Source organism: Vigna unguiculata, chromosome 10, assembly GCF_037176805.1.
Source record: "Vigna unguiculata cultivar grain cowpea cultivar isolate G323 ecotype 2 chromosome 10, ASM3717680v1, whole genome shotgun sequence".
Taxonomy (NCBI): Eukaryota; Viridiplantae; Streptophyta; class Magnoliopsida; order Fabales; family Fabaceae; genus Vigna; species Vigna unguiculata.
The window spans coordinates 15245386-15263552 of NC_140801.1; the positions used below are offsets into that span (position 1 = coordinate 15245386).

At 35.0% G+C, this 18167-nt stretch overlaps 1 protein-coding gene and 1 pseudogene across 5 annotated transcripts; one reads left to right on the forward strand and one right to left on the reverse strand.

The window, feature by feature from the left end:
- The first annotated feature begins 204 nt into the window (after positions 1-204).
- Positions 205-3878, forward strand: LOC114167021 (transcription factor AS1 pseudogene; annotated as a pseudogene). Of its 4 annotated transcripts, none has more exons than XR_014984967.1 (2): positions 205-558; positions 2441-3878. The product of XR_014984967.1 is annotated as a transcription factor AS1 pseudogene, transcript variant X2 (transcript). The 4 variants fall into 4 exon arrangements; XR_014984966.1 differs by having other exon boundaries at positions 207-500; XR_014984969.1 differs by lacking the exon at positions 205-558 and adding an exon at positions 583-720.
- Positions 3879-8970: 5092 nt separating this feature from the next.
- On the reverse strand, positions 8971-14517 carry LOC114166770 (Tetratricopeptide repeat (TPR)-like superfamily protein). The gene is made up of 3 exons (XM_028051582.2): positions 13874-14517; positions 10344-12959; positions 8971-10203 (listed from the first exon to the last, which is right to left on the reverse strand). The coding sequence occupies exons 1-2, from the start codon at positions 14037-14039 to the stop codon at positions 10897-10899; spliced, it is 2229 nt and encodes a 742-aa protein (XP_027907383.2). The 5' UTR covers positions 14040-14517; the 3' UTR covers positions 8971-10203; positions 10344-10896.
- Positions 14518-18167: the final 3650 nt, after the last annotated feature.

An 18167-nucleotide genomic window follows, 5' to 3' on the forward strand; every position in this document is an offset into this window, starting at 1 on the left:
TATTTATTAAAATAAAGATAAATTTTCTATTGAATTTCAATCCTACATCCATCTAAGAGTCTTGGTTTGGTTTGGGTATGATTTATAAGGTGAATGGAATCAATTAGTATTGATTAATGAACGGACAGCAATACTAGTCGTGGTTTCCCTCCCTTATCATTCGCGTGCCATCTTTCTCGCATATTAAGCGCTGAAACCGACGTACACACTGTCCCCATTTTCTCTCTCTTCCCTGTCTTGTCTATTCTCACTTTCTCCCATTCTCTCTCTCTCTCTGCTCCATTTCAGTGCTGTCTTCTCCCCACCACCCCACTCTCCCTTTCTCTTTCTCTCACACTCATCCTATCATCATCATCATCATCCTCAACATGCCATCCCCTTTGACCCTTCTTCTTCCCTTCTGTCTCAACGCCGCCGTTTCATTCACCACAACATGCTGTTGACTATTCACCCTTCCAACTCTCACTTTCCCCACTTCTCCTTTGCCTTTCCCCATCTGGGTATGCTCCATTTTCTCCATTCCCTGAAAAAGACTCATTTTTTATTGCTGTCTCAAATGTTCGTTCCTTCCTTCGCTGCTTCACTTTTCAATGCATCCACTGTTCTTATTATTTTCAAAAGGGCTTATTATTTTACTTTTAAATATGCTAAATCGACCACGCGCTTGATTTAAGTTACTCGATGATGTGATTTTGATGGATAAAAAATTGCGACAGCGGGGTATATTTTATTATATACTTCATGTAGAAAAAGGGATTTCGGTTGTCTGTTTTCTCATTGTTTTCTGGAATTCTTGATTTTGGAGCTGATACATTATGTACTCTTTCTTGTTTTGTTTTTCTTTTGATTATTCCAGTTATTGTCATCCATTATCTCTGTGTATCCACGTGCAATACAATTGCGGTGGGGGGGGATGATGTGTTTTTTGCTCTGCTTACTCTCACTGAATGCTTCTTTTTCTCATGTGGTTTTTTGAGGTTAATTTCACTAAAGTTGGTTCTGCACTTCTCAGGGCTAATGTTAGACTTCAATGTATGATTATTAATTTAATAACTTGGATTTTCTCTATGATTTCAATTATTGGCGGTGGTGATTTTAGTTCATGGTTCTTTATCATGTTGCCATGTTGAACTAATTCAAAATTCTCTATTTCAAATGAAACTCGTAGTTTTCAAATTTCCGTAACATAAACTTCTTGGTAGTGGGAGATTTTGTTTTACATATTGCTGTTTGCTCAATAACAAAGGCTAGAAATTGATCCATATAGGCAACTCCATGTGTCTTCTTCTTGTTGTCTAATTGCAACTAATGTACCAACTTCTGAGCAAAGAAATAACTATGATACATTGATACGTAATTACTTTGGTTGATCTATTTTGGACTATTGGATTTCTACTGGTAAAATATTATAACACTCGCACCTAGGTGGCGATTGTGGTTTCATCTTGGTACTTAGCTAACTGCATTGAAGTCATTCGTCCTCGAGGTTTATATGTTCTTTCCATTTTTCTTCTTTCTTGCTAAATATTTTTCATGCTGGTTAGTTGATTTTATATTTGATACTTCCCTGCACAGTTAATGCTTTATCCCTCAAGTATGTGTAAAGAATGTAAACAAAAAATTTCCGCCATATGTTTGCCATTGCCATATGGACTCTGATTTTTATTATGTTATGGTCTATTGCATCGCTGCGATGCCATTGCAATACTAGATTACATTTGTGAGAAAATAATAATATGGCAATGTATCGGGTAGATTTTTGCCCTGCTATTAATTTTGTAATGGATAAAGAAACGTTAGTTGCATCTGGAAGTGTTATTTTTTTGCTACTTGAGGTAATCTAAGTTGTTATTACTTGGGATTTTTTTTTCATAGTAAGTATCAATTGTCTAGGTTTCGTGTAGTGAAGGCATTTTTGTATATACTTTTTGTTTATCAAGGGTTTAATGTGGTGGTTGACCATGCTATGTATTCTTTATTGTGGTTATTTTTTCTTTTAATAAATTTTTCAAATTTTTCATGTGATGGCAAATGATAAATGAACTTTGGATATCAGCATAGCTAAGATGTTACATAGTGATGCTTAACATGAGCTTATTTTGAGGTAATCTAATGCTGTTGTGAGTTGGGTTCTGTTGGTAGAATTTTGTCTTGCTACTAAACTTGTAACAAATAATATATTGAGTTTCATTTTGAAGTGTTATTCTTATTGCTGCTTGAGATAATCTGGTACTGTTTGTCGTCGGTTTTTATTCCTGATCCCTACAGGGTTTTTGCTACATAGCTTTGGTTTTGCTACCATCAAGCTTTAAGTTGATCCAAACAACTTAGTTGTTGAGGCATGCTTGAAGATATTATGAAATCGTTTCTTGTTTGATATTTCTTTCTTTCTCACCTAGTTCTTGTGAATTGATGCTATGAGTTGTCACAATTGTTCCAGAAACACAATGAGTTCAAGCTTCAAGACATGGGATGTCGGATTTGCACTTGGAAATGAAAGAGAGGCAACGTTGGAGAGCTGAAGAGGATGCTTTATTACGTTCTTATGTCAAACAGTATGGTCCTAGGGAATGGAATCTTGTGTCTCAGCGCATGAACACACCTCTCAACAGGGATGCAAAGTCATGCTTAGAAAGGTGGAAGAACTACCTCAAGCCTGGCATCAAGAAAGGATCTCTCACCGAAGAGGAGCAGCGCCTTGTAATCCGGCTTCAAGCAAAATACGGCAACAAATGGAAGAAAATTGCAGCAGAAGTTCCAGGTAGAACTGCCAAGAGGTTAGGGAAGTGGTGGGAAGTGTTCAAAGAGAAGCAACAAAGAGAGAAGAAAGAACTCAATAGAATCCCTGACCCAATTAACAACAGCAAGTACGAGCACATACTTGAGAGTTTTGCAGAAAAACTAGTAAAGGAACAACATCCTTCACCATCATTTGTTATGTCTGCTTCTGATGGGACATTTCTGCGTACTGATACACCAGCACCTGCATCATCCTTGCTTCCTTCTTGGCTTTCCAATTCAAGTAGTGCTGCTGCTGCTGCTGCTGCTGCTGCTGCTGCTGGTCCAAGTTCCCTTTCTGTGACACTAAGTCTTTCTTCTGCAACAGTTGCTGCAGCTCCATTCTCATGGTTGCAACCTGATAGGGGACAAGACAATGCACCTTATGCTTTGGGAAATATACCAGCTTTTAGTGAAAATATGCTGATATCTCAGATGGTGGAGCACTGCAAAGAGTTGGAAGAGGGGCAAAGAGCTTTGAGTGCTCACAAGAAGGAGGCAGCTTGGAGGTTAAGCCGGGTGGAGTTGCAGTTGGAGTCAGAGAAGGCGAGCCGGAGAAGGGAGAAGATGGAAGAGTTTGAAGCAAAGATTAAGGCTCTTCGAGAAGAGGAGAGAGCTGCTTTGAGCAGAATCGAAGCAGAGTACAAAGACGAGTTTGCTGCATTGAAGAGAGACGCCGAAAACAAGGAACAAAAGTTGGCAGAACAATGGGCTGCAAAGCATTTGCAGCTTACTAGGTTGCTAGAGCAGATAGGATGCAGAGCAGGGTTCCTTGAGCCAAATGCAAGATGAAGATATCTTTTTGAAAAATGGATTTGGTGGTTCTCTTGTGACTTGCAGATTACAAGATGATGATATTTTTATGGTAAAACTGATATAGGTGTTTTTGTGACTTTATGCTTTTTGTGATCTTGGTATATTTGTGTTGTAGATGTGTCCTATCTGTTCCTACAACTTGAGTATTTTCTGTGAGCACTTGAATTATAGTATCACTTCCAAGTATGTGACTTAGTTATATTCTTCACCATACTTGCCTCCAAATTCTTTTCTTGGAGTGGCATTAAGTGAATGGTTGGTTATATGTAATTGTATCTAATCTTTCAGACATGTTTGAAGCTTTCCCACAAACACTTCTAGAAAGAGTAAAATAAAGTAAAAATGAAATGATTTATTGCATTGCATAAAATTAGTTTACCAAGAAGTTCTTCATTGTAGATTTTTTTTTTTAATTCTTGTTAGCACAAGTCAATTTCAAAATTTCCTTTTCTTTTTTTAGAAAGTTTTTTTCTTTTTCCTTTTATTTATTTTAGAAATGCTAATGGGGAAGTTTGACTTGAAAAAATAAAGAGACTAAATCCTAGCATAGTAGTGTAAAACATTTTCAGAAACAAGTTGCCTCCAATCAATCTAGAGTTTGGTAAGAAAACCTAGAGTTTGGTCCGAGAATAACTACAAATGGTTTTGGTTGGCAAAATTTCAAATATTAAAGATTTTTTTAGCTCCCTTTTTAATTCGTTTTTGTGTAATGACAAATATTTTAAATTTTTACAGTTGTGTTCTTTGTTAACCTTTTTCTAAGACTAGGATATAATTCTGAACGTTAAATTTATATAACTCTGAACGTTAGATTTTCAGAAATTGTATCTTATATTGCTTATGAGAGTTAAGGTCCTAGAATATATTTTGTAATGTTTAGAATATGATTTTGGGATTGCTTAAGTCATGAGTATTTAAGAATAAGTTAGTAAATAAGTAATAAATAGGTAGAATTTGAATTTTAGAGTCATTAGAGATATACGAGATAAGTGATGAGTTTTATTCAGGTGGTTACAGTGATAAACTAGGGTTAAGTTGATGGACGCATTTTGCACACTTTAAGCATTAATATGTTTTTGGTGCTTAATTGTCCATATATATTTTGGTAAAATAAGCTAGAAAAGAACCAAATCTCAAAAAAACTTAATTTCTATATTTTAAATAACTTTGATCTGATTTTTTTTTTTTTTTATAAGTGGTTAGGGATAAAAACTTGTGCAAATAATTAAAAGAATATAGTCTTTGTAAAAGCTAAGTTGATCTTCTCTAGCAGCACCTGATTAAAGAAACAGCCATATTGCTATGCACTCAAAATGACCATGATTTGTAATAACATCATTATAGCTTAATTATTAATTTAGTCTATTAATTTAGTCCTCCAATTTATTGTTTTTTTTTTATTTTACTTCTGTTGTTATTTTTAGGTTCAATTTAGTCTTCCAATTTATTTTAAAAGGTTTAGTTTAGTCTTTTTATTATTGATCCAATTTTGTCCTTTCCAATTTAAAATCAAATTAATAATTAAGTTTAGTTACAATATATATATATATATGTTAAAATAATTTTTTAGAATTTATACATCAAATCACTCGACCAAAATGTTAAAAATTTGAGTATTTAGATAGTGTTAAAAAAAATATTTTGAGTATTTTGGTACCGTAACTTGATGTATAAATTATAAAAAATTATTTTAACATAAATATATAAGTTGTAATTAAGCTTAATTACTAATTTAGTCTCAAATTGGAGAGGACAATATTTGATTGTTTAAAAAAAAGAGGACTAAATTGAATCAAAAACAATAAATGATTAAATTGAACATTTTTTAAAAATGGGAAGACTAAACTGAACAAAATAAATAATAAGAGGACCAAAATGAAATAAAGTAACAAATTAGAGCATTAAATCACTAATTAAGTCTAATAATTAACTAACCATTTGTTCACTATATTTGACATGCTCAATGAATTAGTTATAGAAAAAGAAAAACTTAAATAAGAAGCATTATTAAATGGAACGCAACTTTAAAAAAAGTCATATTCACATTTGTTGAAAGTAATAAACGAAATTTTTTTCAAATGAAAAAAAAAAAAGAAGGGAGGATGGTAGGTATCGAAAATGTTTTATTGGTAGAAAAAAAAAATCTAAAGCATAATTTGTTGAGCCTAAATTATTTATGCCAATGAAATATAATGTTTTTTTTTAATAAGGGCCTTTATATAGTAAAAATAATGACCCATATTTTCTACCAAGAGATCAGATAAATTCTAGAAGATAGATCTCAATGAACTACCAAACTAAAATGTCTCTTATATCTATCAAAAAATAGGGGTATAACATAGGAAATTTGGTCACGCTAGCTTGAGATTAATCTCAAAGTTTATCTAAGATTAATATTTTTGTGATGAATTTTTCTTGGCTATTAATCTGCTAGATTATGACGTCATTTTATTTTTGTTTTGTGTTCTTTATCTGATTTTCTTGTTCATATTTCAAAAGGATTCATAGTCAGAAGTGATCGTAATCTTTCATAGATAGGATCATATCATTTTGGTATCTGGAATCAGGTTCTTGTTTGAATTTCTTATTCTATCTTATCTTTTTATTCTATAAAGAAAATCCTAGAATTCTTGAATGTTTGATCTTATCTTATATCTTATATCTTATTTTTCTATCATATAAATAAAATCCTAATGGTGTGTTTGGATAAGCCAATTTAAGAGAGTAATTCATTTATTTGAACAAAAGGTCGAGAAGAATGGGTTTGGGCCAAAGTTCTAGACAAGTTGGCCCAAACCTAAGGTCGACTCAGGTTGCCTTGTGCCCTAGGTTGAGTTGGTTCGCCCAGACCCCGGGTTGAACCAAGTCAACCTTAGTCGAAGGTTTAGCATAGTCGGCCATAATTGAAGTTTGAACTGAGTCCATTCGGGCCAAAGGTCGAACCTAATGTGCCCAGGCCAAATGTTGAGTCAAGTTGGCCAAGGGTGAAGGTCGAACCAAGTTAGCCTGGGCAAAGGTTGAGCCGAGTAAAGTTAGGCCCAAGGTCCTCTGAGTCAGCTTGTGCCCTAGGTTGAAAGGGTTCGGCTCCAATCGTTGTTTGAGTTAGGAGGTCGAGTCAGGTCGAGTCGGGCCAAAGGCTGAGTCAGGTCGACCCGAACCAAAGGTCAAGTCAGGTTAGCCCAGATTGAAGGTTGAGCTAGGTCAACCCAGGCCTACCTAGTTTGAATGTTGAGTTGGATCGATTCAGATTGAAGGTCGTGCAAAGTTGACCTAAAATGAAGGTTTAAAACTAATCTACCCTAGTTAAAGGTTGAATCGTGTCAACTCAAACCAAATTGGTTCGAATCGACTAAGGTCAAATCGATTCAAACTGGTCAAGGTTGAAACAAGTTCGAATCAGCCTGAGTTGAATAATGTCAAGTCGACTTAAACCAAAAGTCGAGACGAGTAATCTCGAATTAAAAGTTGAGTTAAGTTTGAAAAAGGTAGAGTTGAGTTCATCTTAAAATAAAAATTAAATTGCTCTATCCAAAAAAAAATGAAATTTAAGATTTTTCAATTACTTCATATAAACTAATTATTTAAAAAACGAAGAGAATTCAATTGCAAGTAATTTAATTACTAAATATTTCAATTTGTTAGAATTGTTGAAATTTTTCGTCTAAACAAAAGGTAAAATTCTTGAGTGTTTGATCTTATGTTATCTTATATCTTATTCCTCTGTCATAATGAAAATCCTAAAATTCTTGAATTTTTTTCTTATTTTATTTTATATCTTATTTTTCTATCGTATGAAGAAAACCCAAATTTTTGATTATTTTGTTTTAAACTATTATTCTGAAATTCTTGAATAATATTTTGGTATATTATTTGTTTGTTGTGTTTTTCATTTTAAATTTAGAATTTTTACATTTGATTTGTAAAAATTATAAGTTTTTGTGTTTTATGTTCAAAATAATTATTATAAAGGGTCGAAAAGAAAAAGAAAATTGTAAAACAAAAGATGGAAATTCATAAGAGAGATAAGAGTTGGAAAAAAGAGCTTCAATTGAATTAGGATATTCTAAGACAAAAGAAGAAAAAAAGATGAAGATTCATCAAGAAGGGCAACAACAAGAACAAAGAAGTTAGAGAAGTAGATTGAAGAGTATAGAATATAAAAACTTTTTGTAAAAATGAGATTATTAGTTTAAAATGTGGAATATTCTATAAACTTTTAACATGTTCTAAGACAAAAGTAGTTAAATTTCATATACTAACTCCAACTGCTTGGTAGTTAAAGTTAGGTTATGCACCTAACTACCTCATAATTACATAAACCAAAGGAGTTGCAACTCCCGCTCATTCATCAACTTGAAATTTTGATCAATGCATGCTAATACCACCCCCTAGGTTTAGTCGTTTGGTTTATCTTGAAACAAACATTCTAGTCCAATAAATAGAAGGTTTCTTTTATACGAAATCACTTGATATTATGTTAGAAAGCATGTCGTAAGAGTTTGATACCCTTAGCTTAGGTTCTTGAGAATTTTTTCAAGTTTGAATCAACAATACACTTATCCTGAGTTTCTAAAGGTGACATGTTCTTCACATGTACCTCGTACATTCGATTTTCATGTTACCTTTTGCTCTTTAGCCAAGAGCTTCCACGATGTTATTGGTTGAGATGTTGGGTTGAAATCTTTCCAAGAATTGATAGATCATGTAATTCATGGCAAAAGCTTTCTGCACTCAATCAAAATTTTCACTCTACCTCATCAAAAACTTCCGGAAAATTTTTTTTCGAAATAAAACATAGGTGATTGTCTTCCGGAAAAAAATGTTTTAATGTGTTCCAGAAAGTGAAATCCAAAATGATAGAATGCTGAAAGAAATTTGACAACGTGCAGGAAGCAATAGCCTTAATTAATAAGGACGATCTCATCCGATTTTCGACGAAATGTACTTTTGGATGGTCCATTGTATGAACAATTTTGAAATGCCTATTTCGAAAACTCCGAAATCTTGTTCTATAGGTTTCTTTCAACTTTATAATGTTCCTTTACAAGATTTTTAATGACCTTATGGCCTTTACATTTAGGGTGAACTCCTTTGAAGTTTTTCAAATGTTAGTGTCTTAAAATTGAATGCTTCTTAAGCAGGTGAGTTCCCTGTTCAGATTTTATCACCGTGGCTTATTTTAACTTCTGATTCAAAAGGTGCACTTTCAATGTTTTTCATTTCTAGAGTTGTCTACCTGCATATAAGTGTACAATAGTTCTGCACTTTCAACTACTTTCATTTGAATAATGTTCATAATTTCATGTTTAGATTTGTCTATATTTCGTGAGTTCTCCAAAGAAAGAAAAAGTTACGCCTAAGCTAAGGCGCATTCCCTTGTCATGAACATTTTCTTTAATGAATTAGGAGTTCTTTTTTACAATTAATTACCAAACAGGATATTTGGGGAATGTCTCCTACAAACAATCAAACAAGCGCATCTCAGATTTTTCTCCCCGCAAATATGGCACATACGACACAAGATAACAAAAATTTTGCATTCCAAACCTGTATTAACTAAAAGCCAAACACTTTATCTTCAGTATGGGCAATCTCCCCGAAGCATTTCTTGTTTCAGACTTCCGAGACATGATAGATAACAGCAGCCCAGTGTCATCATCAAATCACTTGATCCAACAGACGTTTTATATTTGCATGCATATTTACAATTGAAAAGATAAGTAAGATAAAAACAGGCGAAGAGAAGGCAGTTATAGACTATGAGAGGATCACAAAGTAACCATTTGTGGAAAGAAGTTAGCGCCAGGAACAAAAGCACGGAAATTAAAATGCTGAATGCAAGAAGACAGATCATGCTCAAAGCTGTTAGATTTATCAATTGTCATATGCAAAGCTACTTTATATATTTGGGTAGCACGCATATACGTTAGAGAACAATGTTCATGTTGGAAACATGAAGTAACACCTGTTCAGTCGTACACTATCTGCAACAGTTTTGTATAATTTCACTAGGATGTATGCATAAAGACAAGTGAAGTGCCCAAATTCCACGACTTACCTATATAAATGTTCAAATACTCATTCAAAATCTTGAGCTTACTAAATATAAGAAAAAATGACAAATCAAAACCATAATAATGCCAGTTGAAAACTATTTTGGTATGAAATTACTCCCTTTTGCATGAACCGATTAAGATTGTATATAATCAGCAAAGAGTTAAATAGTTAACCTCTTTAAGACCATTTACTGGAGTATATATGCTCTAATTTCTAGTGGCAGAATTCATAATTCATAGATTCAATCCATTATCCAGTCAGCAGCAGCATTCCTATTTCATAATCCACTGATATTTTGGCAGACATTAGGAATTAATAATGATAAAATTCTATCACCTGCATTTTGTTTTCCCATTTATTCCCTTTTTGTACATCCGCAGAGACACGGCAAAATAATCCATTGGAGCTGAATCTGGGCTGGGTTGCAGGCTTGTGGGTGTGGTCAGCGACTATGAGTGACCTCAAAGGCTCCTGAGCCCATTGATCAGCTATCCACAGAGCAATGCTCAAATAGGTTGATCCTTATGCGGAATATAGAGATATCACTGTCATCTGTACAATTTCAAATGACCAGTACTATTAGAAAAACAGCGGAAAGGAAAGATAGAAGTAAACTGAGAAAAATTGTATTTCTAAAAAGTTGTTTACGATGAGAAAGGATACAACTATTTATAGAAGGTGCTTGTACTTACCATAAATTCGGTCCTAATTCAAAACCCAACTTATGGTTCACCTCATAATATTTACTTATAAAAAGCCTAAAAATACTCTCCCACAAAAGAGTCACCTTCCCTCAAGGTGAAAAGAAGGAAACTGCTTCAAGATGGTTTTCATGGGTTCCCATGGGGCTTGAAATGCTAGTAGGTCAGTCCATTGGATTAGCACCGCAGCAGTTTCCTTGGGAATATAATCATGGCATCTCACGCAATCATTAATTTCAGTAAACTGATCATTGAGAATGGTAACCGAGGCGTCAATTTCAGATCCAATAAGTTCTATCAGGCTGGACTCATCTGGCATCAGATACTGTTTTTCTGTAAAAGCAACCTTTTTCATTAATTTGCTTTTTCAAAAAGAACTTGTGATCTTCTGAATAATGTCTAACTCAGCTTTCGGAGAACCCGTATCAAGCTATATGTTTTGGAGAACCCGATTCCCAGTAATCATTTGAAATCTATGAAATATGGAAATTAGCAAAAAACTACATTTTAGCGTTCCCATAATGACACAGAATGTAGCTGTCTGCTAAACCTCAACATCTTCATGAAGAGATCTTATTTCCAGCTGAGCATCTCCTATATTTGCTCTTAATAATTCCAGAATGGTTGAGATATGCTCACTTTGTGGATGAGCCTGATCCCCAGCAACAAATGCATTTAAATGATCATTGACATTAATCCAAGACCATCCTCTTTCCTTTATTACTCCCTTTGACTTCATTAACTTTCTTATATCTGCAACTTCCTTCCATCTCCCCTTGGCAGCATATATGTTAGCCAGAGTAATATGAGTTCCAGCTGAATTTGGATCCAACCGAAGCAACTGTTCAGCTGTCCATCTTCCACGGTCAACATCTCCATGCTCTCTACAAGCCCTGAGAAAGGTAGACCAAACAACATCGTCAATATGGAATGGCATAGTTCGTATTATGTGCTCAGCTTCACTCAATTGCCCTGCTCTGCAGAGAAGATCAATGATACAACCATAGTGTTCTTTTGAAGGACTGATCTTGTACTCATTAGTCATTTTCAAAAAATAGAAGAGACCAAGATCAACCATTCCAGCATGGCTACATGCTGTCAGAACCCCGATGAATGTCACATGGTCTGGCTTTAGACCAACTATGGAAATCTTCTCAAACAAGTTAATGGCCTCTAGGCTATAACCATGTTCAGCATATCCATTAATCATGGCTGTCCACGATATAATGTCATTCATTTTCAAACTGTCAAAGATTTTTGACGCATCTTGTACACTTCCACATTTTGAATACATACTAATAAGAGCACTATGAACCATTGCTTCATGATCTATGCCAATGCAAAGTACATGTGCATGCACCTGTTTCCCTTGCTCAAGAAGTGCCATGCTTGCACAAACACTCAGTATGCTAGAAATAGCAAATTCATTTGGTTTTGGCCCTTCCCTTCTCATCCATGATAGATAGTCAAAAGCTTCTTTTGCATAACCTCCTTGAGAATAAACAGCAATTATAGTGCTCCAAGATATAATATCTTTTCTAGTTATACCACGAAACACTAATGAAGCTGAAGTCAACAGCCCACATTTTGAATAAAGAGTGATGATGGAATTTGCCACTGACAAAGCATCAACAAAACCAAGACGGAATACATGACCATGTAATTGTTCCCCCCATTTAGCAATAGCAAGATTTGCACAGGCAGAAATTATGGCTGCAAAAGTGAATTTATTAGGAGGGACATCTGATTTTCTCATTCTTTTAAATACTTTCATTGCATGTTCCTCTTCACCCATCTGCACATATGTCGTAATAAGATTTGTCCATGAAACTACATCTGGCATCCTCATTTTTTCAAACAATCGCATGACATAATCTGGTTTTCCACATTTATTATACATGGTTGCTAGAGTATTAATCACAAATGAGCTCTCATCAAATCCTTGTTTTATTGTTTGTGTGTGTATAGCTTTCCCATGATGTAAAAAACTCAAATCAGCTGAAGCTTTTAGAGCAATGGAAAATGTATGTGAATCATAGCCCACTTTTGATCTCCACATTTCAGAAAAGTACAACAGTCCCTCCACACTATAACCCGCATGTACAAGCCCTGCAATAAAGGCAGTCCATGATACTACATTTTTAGCCATCATTGTTTCAAAGACTCTGCAACCTTCTTCTATTTTGCCTACTTTCATGTACATATCTATCAGGGCACTGCTGACAAACACTGAGGTTATCAAACCAGATTTAACTGAAAATCCATGTAGTAATTCTCCAAGGCAAATATTGACACCAAGTGCACATGCCTTGAGTGCAACACTAATCATGAATTGGTCTATTTGAAGTTCAGGCTGGACCCACATATTTGAGAACAGGAACAACGCTTCATATGAATCTGAGGCATTGACATAACCACCTATTAATGTAGTCCACGAAATCTCATCTCTGTGATCCATTTTCTCAAACATATTCCTAGCTTTACAAAGTTGTCTCTGTTTCACTAATTGCTTCAGTTCAGCGTTAACTTCAAGCATATTATGAACAGAATAGACAAATGGAGCTAGCTGTTCTCGGTTTGCCTGCTGGATCAATTCAGAGGCGGTTCCTGTAAATAAATTGTTAGAAATATGATTTAAAACCATTCATGTCTCCTTATACAACAGCTTAATCTTTTGGGGTCAGAAATCTAGATTTTGATCCTTATCACAAAAGTTGAATTTCAGCAGAAGGCAAGTGGGTCTGACCATTTTCCACATTTCAATCTCAAATGGCTCTTGCCTAAGGGGTCATACTAGAAATATAACAAAATCATTCATGTGACTTTATTTCATAGCTTAAGCTTTTGGAATAGTTTTTTTTTCCTATTGAAACAGGTATAAGCTTTTGGATAGTTGGTTCATGAAGGAGCAAAAACTTAAACAAGTTTGAAACTGGATACAAAAACATGAATAGCTTGAAAAAATCCATGCACAGCTTGCTTGAATACTTTTAACTATTATTAATGCACCATTATATGAGCTGTCTAGATTGAGAATCTTAAGTCAGGGCACTATTTTTTCATTATTAGTACACACAAAAAAAATGTCGTAATCAGAAGCATCAAACAAGAAAGTTAATAAGGAAGCCACGTGGCAGAAAATCAGTTTAATTTATCAATCAGTTTAATTCTGAATAATCTGTCACGATTTTTCTTTACGGCATTAATAGTTTAGTGGATGCAAGGCATTTCTACAAATAAGCAAACAATAAACAGAGTTGGGCACGCTAAGACTTCAATTACACAGTTCTTGTAATCTTTTCTCAAATCAATATAATTCGTCGGATTCTATTCATGCTTTGGAATCCCTAAAGTTCTATAGTTCTTCAAATAGTTCCGATTCCTAGTTCTACCTTCATCAAACTTATAATATTAATCAACAACAAAACAAAAATTAAAGAAAGAAACTAGACCTTGCTGAGACGATTCATTTATCAGTTTCAACAATGACAAAACAAAAAATAATGAATGCACACATTCACCTGGAGTGGAACAACTGAGAGGTGGGTCGAGGTTCCTTGAGAATAGAGCCGCGTTTGGATTGCCAGAAAATGGAGGGTGAAGTGCGAGGGCAAGCGAGGAAACATAGCGAGGATGCAGCCAAATGTCTCGGTGGAAGAGGTTAAAGTGTTTAAGGAAAAGGCGCATCCTCGCTATTGCTTATTTGTTTGGCCTGAAACAGCGGGCTTTGCACCTTGCTCCGACCTAACACATTGTCTCCTGGGGGTGTCTCACGCAGAAGAAGAAAAAGGAGCAGCGCCGCCGGCTTCAGGCGGCACCGGCGAGGGCAAGCGGTGGCGACGGTGTGGCTGCCAGGTCCCGGTCCAGATTTCGCATGGAAGAAAAGACGCTGTGGCCGCAGGTACAATCGTGATTCACGCGAGTTGAAACGCAGGGAGGCATCATCGCCGGCAAGGCTTCCGGCGTCGCCGCCGGCGGTCCATGGTGGGCAGAAGGTGATTGTGTCGTGACCCAGGGCTGAGTTTGTGGTTGTGTGCGTTAAAAACGATAAGTAGCTGAGAAGATGAAGATAGATGGAAATCTTTAGGGTTTTAGATGAGAGAAGAAAGTGGGTTGGGGCTGGCCAATCTTTTCGATCTCTCCCCCATTTTTAATCTTGCACCTCTATTTTTGATATTATACACCCAGCTAATTGTTAAGAACGTGTATACGTGTGCAGAGAGATGCGGATGTTAAAATTTAAGTAGTTACTTGATTCTCATATATTTAGAGATATTTTATGTCAGTATTTTTATAAATGTTAAAATTTAAGTAGTTACTTGATTCTCATATATTTAGAGATATTTTATGTCAGTATTTTTATAATATTTTCTGTTAGTAGTGGACCTCTAATTTGTAGCATTTAATTATTTGTTATTTATGTATTTAAAGTTTTGGTTAAGTGAATAATATAGCATTGTATTCTAATATTATTTTTTGTCTCTTTAATATTTTATACTTATTGCAGCAACACGTTTATTTACTTTCAGCCCTTTCACAGTGACCATTTTCTTTCATTCATTTATTTGTAATAGTGGTATCAGAGCCACTACAAATAAAATAATGGCACATAACTTTGTCCAACCATCCATTCCTCGTTTTGATGGACACTACGACCACTAGAGTATGTTGATGGAGAACTTCTTAAGATCCAAGGAGTATTGGCAAGTTGTTTTTGAGGGCATTCAGGAGCTAGAAGTTGTCACAGCAGTGACAGAGGTTCAAAGAAAGGAAATTGAAGGGCTGCGCCTAAAAGATTTAAAAGCAAAAAATTATCTTTTCCAAGCAATTGATCGGTCAATCTTGGAAAACATCCTCTGTAAAGATACATCCAAGCACATTTGGGATTCCATGAAGAAGAAATATCAGGGTTCTGCAAGGGCAAAAAGGCAACAACTTCAAGCTCTTTGTTTAGAGTTTGAAACCTTATGAATGAAATCAGGTGAGTCTGTAACCGATTACTTTTCACGAACAATGGCCATTGTCAACAAAATGTGTATTCATGGTGACAACAAATGATGTTGTTGTGGTTGAGAAGATATTCTGCTTCATGACTCCAAACTTCAATTTTGTAGTTTGTTCCATCGAAGAAGCTCATGTATTGAGTTGCAAAGTTCTTTATTGATTCATGAGCGGAAAATTTGCCCACAAGAGAAGGAGGAACAAGCATTGAAAGCCTCTACAGATAATAATTTCACACACAGAAGAGGTCGTGGTAGAGGAAACAGAGGAAGAGGTAGAGGATACAGTGGTCGTGGTCACCAAAATCATCACCAAGGAGGAGGTCATAGTTATCAAAATTATCACCATGAAGGAGGCTGTGGTTATCAAAATCATCACCAAAGAGGAGGTCGTGGTTATCAAAATCATTACCATCAAGGACGAGGACGAGGAAGTCATAGGTATGGTCATTATCAATCAGAATGTCAAGTTAATTTGGATAATAAAAATGGAGAAAGAACTAACTTTATAGAAAATGAAGAAGAAGTCTCTTTGTTGATGGTTTGTAATGCCAAAGAAGAAAAGCAGAAGAATTTATGGTACTTAGATACAGGTTGCAGCAACCATATGAGCGGTGACAAGTCTGCGTTTTCGGTGTTAGATGAGTCTTTTCGTGACAATGTGAAGTTTGGAGATGATTTTAGAGTCTCTGTGATGGGAAAATGAGAGGTAATAATTCAAACAAAAAGAAATATTGTTCAAACTATATCTAATGTCCTTTTTGTTCCATATTTGAAAACAAATTTGTTGAGTATTGGCTAATTACAAGAAAAGGGATATGAGATTTCTATTAAAGATGGAGTTTGCAAAATTCAAGAGGAAAAATTGGGATTAATTGCCCAAGTTGGTATGACACCTAATAGGATGTTTCCATTATACCTCCACACCATCACTAACTCATGTTTTACAGCAAGGTGGAAAGATGAAAGTTGGCTTTGACATTTTCGATATGGACATTTAAATTTTTGGAGGTTTAAAAACACTACAGCGAAAGAATATGGTGACAGGGCTCCTACAAATACAAATTTCTTTGCAAATATGTGAAGAATGTGTCATTGGTAAACAACATCGGGAACCATTTTAGAAAGGCAAATCATGGAGAGCAAGGAAGGCACTAGAGCTTGTGCATTCAGACCTGTATGGACCCATCACTCCAATGTCAAATGGAGGTAAACGGTATTTTATATCGTTCATTGATGTTTTTAGTAGAAAAACTTGGGTTTATTATTTGCATGAAAAATCTGAAGCTCTCACAACTTTTAAAAGTTTCAAAGCTTTAGTTGAAAAGGAAGTAGGGACTCCAATCTAGGTATTGCGCAGTGATCGTGGTGGAGAATACAATTCAGAAGAATTTATTAATTTCTGTGAAGAGCAAGGTATAAAGAAATAATTGACTGCAACATACACACCTCAACAAAATGGCATATGTGAAAGGAAGAATCACACAATTTTGAACATGGTACGAAGTCTTTTAGCAAGCAGGGAGTGCCAAAAGCCTTCTGGCCTGAAGCAGTTAATTGGAGCATACATATTCTAAATAGAAGCCTTACAGTAGTTGTTCAAAATATGACACCACAAGAAGCTTGGAGTAATCAAAGACCGGCAGTAGATTATTTCAGAATCTTTGGGTGTGTTGCTTATGCCCATATCCTAGATCAGAGGAGGAGAAAGCTTGATGATAAAGGAGAAAAATGTATTTTTCTTGGTATTAGTGAGCAATCAAAAGCTTACAAATTATACAATCCTATTACCAAGAAAATGGTGATTAGTCGTGATGTGTTGTTTGATGAGGGCATGTTTTGGAATTGGGATACAAGTAAAGTGAAACATCAAATACAAGTTGATTTTAACTATGAAGATGAAGAAGGGCAACAACCACAAATAACACAAGTACAAAGTGAGCAACAAGTTGAACTAGTCGCATTGAAGCTTACTTTCTAAAAGAAGGCTTTCACAAGTGTCCATATGAACATACACTTTTTACTAAGGTTTGTGATAAAAATAAGATTCTTATTGTTAGCTTATACGTTGATGATCTTATTTTTACTAGGAGTGATGTTGACATGTTTAACAAGTTCAAAGAGTCTATGATGATTGAATTTGATATGACTGATCTTGGCATGCTTCATTATTTTATAGGCATTGAAATAATGCAATCTACTGTTGGAATTTTTATTTTTCAGAAGAAATATATGCAAGATATTTTAAATAGGTTTTAGATGCAGAATTGCAACTCTGTTTGCACTCCTACTAAAGTAGGAATGAAACTTATTAAAGATCCTGAAGGGAGGAAGCTTGACAACACTATCTACAAGCAAATGGTGGGAAATCTGATGTATTTGACTGCCACAAGACCAGACATTATGCATGTTGTAAGTCTCTTTAGCAGGTTCATGGAATTCCCAAAGGAAATTCATCTTTTAGTTGCAAAAAGAATACTTCGATATATGTGTTAGTGAAAAACCAACACGACAAGTGCACCGGTCGCACATAGCAAGTAATAAGTATTTTATCATTCTCTCCCAAGGAACTTGTGCAACGCGTGACAACTTTCACAATTCACAACTCAATTAGACACAAAGTTCATAAAAATACTAAAAAACTCTTTTTGTATTTTATGAAACAGTTGGTGTGCAACAAGAAATTACGATTTGTCAAGATTAGACTTCAACCATTTCATTCTCATGCATTCTAAATTATCCCAATTCCATATTCATGTTAAAATCAATTCATAAGAATACTCAAATCATATTCCTAGAGCCTTTGAGCCTATGA

Coding starts and splice junctions, on each gene's coding strand:
- LOC114166770 (XM_028051582.2), bottom strand. CDS start 14,039: ATGCGCCTTTTCCTTAAACACTTTAACCTCTTCCACCGAGACATTTGG. Junction 12,960..13,873: donor TCTCAGTTGTTCCACTCCAG/GTGAATGTGTGC, acceptor ATTTATTTACAG/GAACCGCCTCTGAATTGATC.